We start from the raw sequence: 9499 nt of genomic DNA, 5'->3' as shown, positions 1-9499 counted from the left end.
ATGTCTAGTACTATTCTGAGTAAGAAAGAGAAGGAAAGAGCAATCCGCAGACTATTGATACAAGCTCCTCCAGGGGAATTTGTAAAGGTCTTTGATGATCTCTGTCTGCTTATCCATGATGAAAAGCTCATGCAGCATCAAGGTGAGTGTGCAGGCCATCAACACTGCCAAAAATATTATGTACCACTCTGCATCGATGGAAATCCAGTCCTCTTGTCTCACCACAATGTAGTGGGTGACTTCCGATTTTTTGACTATCACAGCAAACTTTCTTTCAAATTTGACCTGCTTCAAAACCAGTTAAAAGATATCCAAAGTCATGGTATCATTCGGAATGAAACAGAATACCTGAGAAATGTGGTTTTCTGTGCCTTAAAAATCTATGTGAATGATCACTATCCAACAGGAAACTGCAACGTGCTTAGAAAAACTGTGAAAAATAAGGATTTCTTGATAGCTTGCATTGAGGGTCACTGCTATGAAACAGGAAATTGCTGGAATGGCCTTTGGAAATCTAAATGGATTTTCCAAGTAAATCCATTTCTAACCCAAGTAACAGGAAGAATTTTTGTGCAGGCTCACTACTTCAAGAGTGTCAACCTTCATGTTGAAATCTCCAAGGACCTGAAAGAAAGCTTGGAAATAGTTAACCAAGCTCAACTGGCTCTAAGTTTTGCAAGGCTTGTGGAAGAGCAAGAAAATAAATTTCAAGCTGCAGTCTGTGAAGAATTACAGGAGTTATCAGATGAAGCCCTGAGAAAAATTCTCCGAAGAGATCTCCCAGTGACCCGCACTTTTATTGACTGGCAGAGGATACTCTCTGACCTGAATCTGGTGATGTATCCTAAATTAGGATATGTCATTTATTCAAGAAGTGTGTTATGCAACTGGATCATATAAATGATTGCTCCTGGTAATTGTCTTTTCTTTTTTTTTCTTTTTTTTTTTTTTTTTTTGGTGACAGAGACAGAGAGAGGGACAGATAGGAACAGATAGACAGGGAGGGAGAGAGATGAAAAGCATCATTTCTTTTTTGCTGCACCTTAGTTGTTCATTGACTGCTTTCTCATATGTACTTTGACCAGCAGGCTACAGCAGAGCAAGTAACCCCTTGCTCAAGCCAGCGATCTTGGGCTCAAGCTGGTGAGCCTTGCTCAAACCAGATGAGCCTGTGCTCAAGGTGGTGACCTCAGAGTTTCAAACCTGGGTCCTCTGCATCCCAGTCCAATGCTCTATCCACTGTGCTACCCCTGGTCAAGTGCTCCTGGTAATTGTCTTGACCTGATTTATGGGGGTGGTTGTTTTCCTAAGTTTGAGAAGACACTAGAGAAACCTGTAACTTGGCAAATCCAAGTTTAAATTAAGGAAAAGTGTAACAAGTAAGTTTATTCAGGAAATATTTACCAATAAGGCAAAAAAAAGGGATATATAAATGTCTTTCATTGTAGTGATCATCATAAAGCCAGAGACATTTATTAGAAGTATTATAGAAGTGATTAGGGTTAAGGTGTGTGTGTGTGTGTGTGTGTGTGTGTGTGTGTGTGTGTGTGTGTGTGTAAGAATGACTGCTGACTATTCCTTGGAACTGGAAAAGGTATGCAAATGAAAGTCACTCTGTAAATGATACTTCACATTATTCAATTTAATCCTACACCAACCCCAAAAGGGTGAATTTCAATAAGTGACATAAAGTTAGATGTTCCATGGAACCAACAGATGTCAAAAATCTAGCTCAGATGAAGGATTATTAGTAAACTTGGGTTCACTACCAACACCCCCAAACACACACACACACAGAAAATTTAGGATTACTCAAATCACTAGACTTTTCTGGTAATTAACAAAGTCTTTGAAAATCAACTGGAAAAGCCTGACCTCCCAAGTTTATATAGTCGGGCTCTTATGAAGTCATCACTATAAGCATTTCTAAGTACTTACTTTACGGCAGCCCTTGTGCCGCATGATTTGCACACAATTTTTCATCATTAGTCTGGTACTAGTAGTAATCCAATTTTACATAAGAAGAATTTAAGATTTTAAGTTGTTTAATTTTTCCAGATACACAGCAAATGACAGGTATATCTGACTCTAGTATTTGCACTCTTTATCTCTTGGGTATTATAGTTCTTCATGGAGGCCTGTTTCATCAAGAGTTGTAAACTCTACTGTACAATGATTTAGGCAAGCATTCCACCCAAAGGACATGCCTAAAGGAACTGGTGGACAGTAAGACAACCATTATTTACATATAATTTAATATTTTAGTGTTTTATTTCTGTTATTAAGCTATAGTGAGCATCTTTGTGCATAAAGCAAGATTTAACAAGTTATAATCTCATCAATAGCAAAAGAGAGTGTCTAGCTCACAATAGTCATCTTGGCAACACTGAATATCAAATTTTTTTCTTTGGATAAACACCAAACCTTAAAACAATACAAAACAAATAAAAAAGTATTTCACTAACTTATGTTATACTGTTTCCAACAGCATTTTCATGATGATATTACTTGGTAGTTATTTTCATATATGAAGGCTGGCACAGACAGGAAATCTACAGTTACTACCTTTTCTCTGTACCTTCATCACACACACACACACACACACACACACACACACACACACACACTTACATTTAAACCTACATTGTGGCCTGACCTGGGTGGCACAGTGGATAAAGCATCGACCTGGAATGCTGAGGTCTCCGGTTCAAAACCCTGGGCTTGCCTGGTCAAGGCACATATGGGAGTTGAAGCTTTCAGCTCTTCCCCCTGTTCTCTCTCTCTCTCTCTCTCTCTCTCTCTCTCTCTCTCTCTCTTTCTAATAAACCTACACTATGAACAAATACATACACACATGCCTAGGCACACACACACATACACAATGTTGTGCCCCTCATTCTAAGGCAGGCAACTGCATTCTGAAGCTGCACTGGCTGCCTCCTGCTCTCAAGAAAACCTTTTTTTCCCCCACTCCAAATGCAGAGAGTTCTCCTGCAAGTTTAAGAAAATCAAGTTCTTCAAAAGTCATATTTCTTTCAATTTTTACATGATCCTCTGTCAAATATTTTCTGGCCTCCTCTTATGGGGCTAGTCCAGGGGGCTAGTCAAATGACTGTCATGCTTTACTCAATCAGATAGATACCTATGAAGGGGCATACATCCTTACACTGGCCCCTGTGTCAGCAGGAGCGAGTCCCAGCTGGCCCAGGACACGCCCTAGCCTCAGGCTTGCTTTGAGATTAAAGCAGGCTTCAGCTTTCCTTCTTTGTTTGAACTTTCAGCACAATGTAAAAGACCCAACTACTCCTTTCTACATATCATGCAGGTCTTGGATGATCAAACAAAGCTCCTGTTAGATTCTCAGAATATTTATAAAGTCCCCATAGTTGATTGGTATTTTCAGTTAAAAGTATTTTCAGGTCACTGCCACTCAGCCAACTTTCAGCCACGTTATTGATTGATCGCATCTCCTCAATTTTCTCATCATGACACACCTCTTAGATCCTGGCTCTTGTATTGAGATCATTTCAACAGCCTTCTCATGATACACTACTATTCTTAAAGAATGGTTCCCAGCTTACTGCTCCCTAAATTCTAGTAAAACCCATCTCAACTTCACATCAGTCACTGTCCCTCTCTTGATGAGCAATTTATTCTTTATTATTGACTCCTCTAGCCTTCTTTATGACATGCTTTCAAATTTTTTTACTCTACCTAATCTCTACTTCTGCATCATTCCTTCACTTAGCAAATGACACTGTATTTTCTAAAAGAGTTCCTACAGCTTCCTTTCTCTACACTTTAAATATAGCTACTGTTTTGTCCTTCCAAATAGTCTCCAAAGAAATGTACCTTTTTTCTAAGATTAACTCTTTCTCCTCTGCATTTGATCCTAAATCTTTGACCTTTTATTCTATAGGCTCATGATTAATCAGTTGCGTTTTTCATTCTTTTCGTTGTTGTATTTGGTGATTTTCTCACATTTTTTTAATTTGTTTTTTAATTATACAATGCTCACAGTAATAAGGGGATATTTTATAACTTCATATTCATTTTGAAAGATCCCCTAATGTTTGTGAGCAGTATAGTTGACCCACAATATTACATTAGTTTCAAGTATATGACATTTACATACCTTATGAAGTGATCACCACAATAAGTCTAGTACCCACCTGGCACCATGCATAGCTATGACAATATTATTGACTATATTCCCCATGCTGCACTTTACATCCCATGACGAATTTTATAATTGGCGGTTTGTGCTGCTTAATCTCCTTCACTGTCTCTGCCCTTCCCTCCAACCATTCCCACCTTTTTCATTCTGACTCCTCACTTTCTCAATTCCATCTTGGCTCCTCCAACAACAAACATACTCAGTTCAAATTATTCTAAAGAGATAATTGTTCCCCTACAAATCTTTAGGTCCTTTCACCACAACCTTTTCAAAAAATCTCCTTCTCCTCCTCCTTCCTCTTCTTCCTCCTCCTCTTCTTCCTCTCCTTCTTCTTCCTCTTCTTCCTCTCTTCTTCCTCTTCCTCCTATTCCTCCTCTCCTCCTCCTCCTTCTTCTTCTTCTTTTTCTTCTTCTTCTTTCTCTTCTTCTTCTTCCTCTTCTTCTTCTTCCTCTTCTTCCTATTCCTCTTCCTCCTCCTCCTTCTTCTTCTTCTTCCTCTTCCTCTTCTTCCTCTTCTTCCTCTTCTTCTTCATCTTCCTCTTCCTCTTCCTCCTCCTCCTTCCTCTTCTTCTTCCTCCTCTTCTTCTTCTTCTTCTTCATCTTCTTCCTCTTCCTCCTATTCCTCCTCCTACTACTTCTTCTTCCTCTTCTTCCTCTTCCTCTTCCTCCTCCTCCTTCCTCTTCTTCTTCCTCCTCTTCTTCCTTTTCTTCTTCTTCTCTTCTTCTTCTTTTTCTTCATCTTCTTCTTCTTTCTCTTCATCTTCTTCCTCTTCCTTCTATTCCTCCTACTACTGCTTCTTCTTCTTCCTCTTCTTCCTCTTCCTCTTTCTCCTCCTCCTCCTCCTTCTTCTTCTTCTTTTTCTTCTTCTCTTTCTTCCTCTTTTTCCTCTTCTTTTTTGCTTTCTTATCACTTAATATATTCTTAAATGAATGGGTTTAATTAAGAGACTTTTATTCTAGGCATTCTACCAAGCAATTTCATCTGCCTCATTGAATCTTTATAAAAATCATACAACTGGGAATTATTTTTTACAACTTAGGAAACTAAGAATATCCTTAAGTAACTTTGCCAAATTGACACAGCTGGTAAGTGACAGAACTGGGATTCCAATTCACTTTACAACTCCTACCCTTTACACTGCCTCATGCTGTCTCTATTCTGAGCCTTTTGGCTCCCAGTTCCAAGAGTCTTATAAAATCCTATTCTCAAATTTTTAAGATCACAATTGTTCATTCCAATGACCTTCTCTTTGTTATCATCCTGGGAACTTGGCTATTTCTTTATCTTGGAAAAACTTTTATTTCCTCAGTTGTATTGCATCCTAGTATCACCTTCTCTCATTCCTTTCACATCTGCTCCTCCACTGGACCCCTCACTCAAATACAGACATCCTCTTAACTTTAAATGTCCATCTTCTTCTTTTTACGTATCACCCTCATTCACGAAGGCTTTCTGCAACTAACCCATTTTTCACTGAGTTCATTGGGTATTACTGTACTGATTAAACTCCAGTACTTGCTGTCTATGGGCTATTAATAAGTAGCTCTTCAAAACTGGATTTTTTACTAAAATCTCGAATCTTTTTTTTTCTTCCCCTTTGGCTTATTTTTGTTGTTTCTTTTTCTATTTTTTACTTTATTTTATCATTAAACTTGTCAAAAATGCAAACTTGAGCACATTCTGCCAGAACAGCTTTGCATAAACATGCCTCAGTTCTAATTGACTTTCAAGAATATCATATACTGGCACTGTTTCCCTTGGTCCACACTGCCACCCGCCATCCCTCCAACCCCAGTTTCCCCAGGCATTATAAGTAAAAACAAAACATCTACTAAATCATACAGATGACACTAATCAACTTGACTTTGGGCTTAATTTCCACATGGCCAGTATTATATACAATTTCTACCTTACAGTGTCAAAACCAACATTTCCAGAACTAAGCTTTTGTTCTTTCCTGCCTCTCTCCCCCTCAATCAAATTACTCTTTCTTTTTCCCATTCTTAAAAGTACCATTTTGCCATTAACTCAAGTCCAAAACATTAGGCTTTCTTAACTTCTTTCCTATTTTCTAAAATTCAATTGGTTATTGAGTATTTTTGCTTCTGTCTTTGCAAGTACTTTATTTATTCTCTGTCACTATATCAATAATATACTACTTCTCACTTTTCAAGTTTTCCAACCAATCTGCCTTTATTTTTTAAATATCTTCTATTCTATGAAGTTCTGCTAAATCAATTTTCATAAACTTCAAATGATTACCCACTCTTCTTACTCCCAATCTTGATCAAAGATGTTTAGAAGATTCCTATTGAGTAAGAGATACATTGAAAATCCCCTAGCTTTGCATTCCTAGGTCCTCCATGATATGAATGTCTCCACCTTCTCCATGGATCTAATATGGCTAAGCTTCTCTTCACTACCTTGTACAAGAAGCCTAACAGAAGCTTAACCATAAATGCTCCTTAAATTCCCTAAATGTGAACACATCTTATCTCTAATTCTGCCTTGGTACTTGTTCGCCTTAATTTTAATATCATATACATATATACATATGTGTGTGTGTGTGTGTGTGTGTGTGTGTGTGTGTGTGTGTGTCCTGTTTATCTTAATAGGCTAAAAAGGGGATTTTTGCTTCATTCATATACAATGTAGTATAAATCTATGAAACTTGAAGTTAGAATATCTAAGTTCATGTTCTGATTCTACCAATTACTACTTCTGTGACACCAGGCAAGGTTAAAATATATGGCTTCTTTGATATTTGTTTTATTTCTTAAATGTGGGTTAAATATACTCTGAACATGATATTTCACATATACTGCGTGAGCAATAAATGGTGGATGAATAAATAAATGTTCAAGAGAAGAGGGTTTCCATCATATGTCAGGTTGGCCTAAACTTCATAAGCAACATTTTCCAAAGATAAGAGAAAGTTTTTGAAAGAATGAATCCTCAGTCCAACCAAACTCTCCACTTTTCAGAAATTCTAATTTACAAATGCCTCAGAATTAGTACAGCTGTGCATTTTCAAGATCTTTCATGGAGTCTGACACATGATAATAATATAAGTCCCACACTATATTTCTCAGACAATTCATTCTTAATGTCTTACTATATACCACATGGACATATAGGTGCCTTAAGGAGTCTCCAGGGACAAGATCTGTCTTCCAAATTTAATCAGTCTGTGTCCCAACAGGAAACAGAGGCAAATACAAATTGGATAGTTCTGAGAAGGTGCAATGAACGGGTTATCTGCAAAGTTGGGCACACAAGGAACAGTAGAATAATATGAGAGCAGTTCACATCTTTAGGACAGGATTGGGGAGTGGCCACTAGAACTTGCAGGGAGGAGTCAGAAGGTAAGAGAGTCCATTAATCCAGTTGATGCATGTCAGCTTCCCCAAGCCAGTGGATGGGCAAGGAGAAGAAAGTGGATCTGTAAGAGAACGCAGCGGAGACCACACAGTCACTCACCTGAATGTGAGTCCTGACACTGTACAGCGCTTTTGTTTTAGAGTATCTGGCATTAACTAAGTGTACTTCATCTCTTTGTTCATTTAGAAATGTCATTAGTTTAAATAAATAGCACTACATGAAAGACGTGTTTGAAAAGATTTCAAGTTATTTTCCTGTGTATTTTCGTCAACTTTAATTCACTTAAAAAGAACATCTAAATTATAAGTACAACAGCTTTACGAAACTAATTTTATTAAATAAATATAATGTTTATGACACTATTCGTCTCTCCCTAGTCACTTTTTAGTCTTATTTTAGAAGGTTTAAATTACCCTCACTTTGAGTACCATGTTCACATTCCAAACTCATATGAATAAAAAAGAAGTTAGGGAGTGAATAGAATTTACTAATTGGACAGATTTATTTTTTCATTCCCTAACAATGTGATCTGTGACTTTCAAAGCATGCAAATGCAACCTTCAGTTTAGAAATAACCATGGAATCAGATAGTGAAGGAAAGGGAAAATTCCATAACTATTAGATATTTTTAGAAAAGTGACCTGAACTGTACCCAAAGTTTCTTAGTTAGTATTTCACACATTTACATCAGTACTTCCTTTTGTACCTCATTCTTATATAACCAATCTCTACTCTACAAGCTCAAATTTTTTTGGATGCATAAAAAAATTAATAATAAAGAAAAATCAGGCCTCTTTTGCCAAACTATTATTTGAGTATAACAAATGCTTACAGTTGAAGAAGGGTCTGTAGTGTTTGTTTGGAATTAAATTAGCCATGTCTATCCATGGCAATCACATGTCAAACTGACCTCTTCAGAATTCCTAGAAATCCTTGCAGAATGTTGCAATCTCTAATGGCAAAACCACAAGAAGTAGAAGAAAATCTATGATAGTGATTTTTACAGTTACTTATTATCATTCAGTGCATTTTCTTGAATGTACCATTGACTCCCAACACACATTTATTCACAGGTAATTTGACGAAAATTTTGAGTTTACTTGCATTAACTTACTTAGCTTGGTCTAAGATATACTTCTAACCCACCCACCAATATCCATTGTCACACTGTATGTATTTTACCTAGGAATACCTCATATCAAACACTCTGAAACCTCAAGAACAATTTGACCTGGCTATCTAACTGGTCCAAACACACATCTCAGCTTCATCTTTTCTAATGAACTACAATACCAAGATTCTCCCTTATGTTACCGCAAACTTATTTAACTCTTTTCCAAAATTATTTTGCAAGACATTTTCACTGACTTATTACTAACTCTGCTTCCATTTTTCCCCATCACTCAATTTTTTCTTTTAAATTAATTTTCAAAAATAGTTTTTATAAATGTATGCCTTAAAGAAACGGATCATTTACTTTGGTGATCCCATCACAAAATCTAGTACATAATGTATGTTTAGTAGATATTTGTTGAATAAGTAGATGAATGATTAAATGCATGAAAATATTGAAGGAAGAAAGTAAATTCTATTGCAGTTTTCTTTTTTTTTAATTTTTATTTATTTACTTTTTTAGATTTTATTTATTCATTTTTATTAGAGAGAGAGGAGAGAGAGAGAGAGAGAGAGAGGAGAGAGAGAGAGAGAGAGAGAGAACAGGGGGAGGAGCAGGAAGCATCAACTCCCATATGTGCCTTGACCAGGCAAGCCCAGGGTTTTGAACCGGCGACCTCAGCATTCCAGGTCGACGCTTTATCCACAGTACCACCACAGGTCAGGCTATTGCAGTTTTCTTTAACTACAGATACCTTTTGCATTAAATATTTCAATTTTTAAAGCATTAAGAGATGATTATCAATCTGAAAAGGCAGACACAAAGGA

General features: G+C 37.0%; 1 protein-coding gene across 1 annotated transcript; it reads left to right on the top strand.

The window, feature by feature from the left end:
• LOC136389326 (F-actin-capping protein subunit alpha-3) lies at positions 1–900 on the top strand. The gene has a single exon (XM_066361125.1). The coding sequence runs from the start codon at positions 1–3 to the stop codon at positions 898–900; it is 900 nt and encodes a 299-aa protein (XP_066217222.1).
• Positions 901–9499: the final 8599 nt, after the last annotated feature.

Source organism: Saccopteryx leptura, chromosome 1 (assembly GCF_036850995.1).
Source record: "Saccopteryx leptura isolate mSacLep1 chromosome 1, mSacLep1_pri_phased_curated, whole genome shotgun sequence".
Classification (NCBI taxonomy): domain Eukaryota; kingdom Metazoa; phylum Chordata; class Mammalia; order Chiroptera; family Emballonuridae; genus Saccopteryx; species Saccopteryx leptura.
Note: the sequence above shows the minus strand (reverse complement) of the source record. Positions and strands in the feature narration are given on the sequence as shown.

Excerpts from the sequence above, each read along its gene's own strand:
- LOC136389326 (XM_066361125.1), top strand. The coding sequence starts at position 1 with ATGTCTAGTACTATTCTGAGTAAGAAAGAGAAGGAAAGAGCAATCCGC.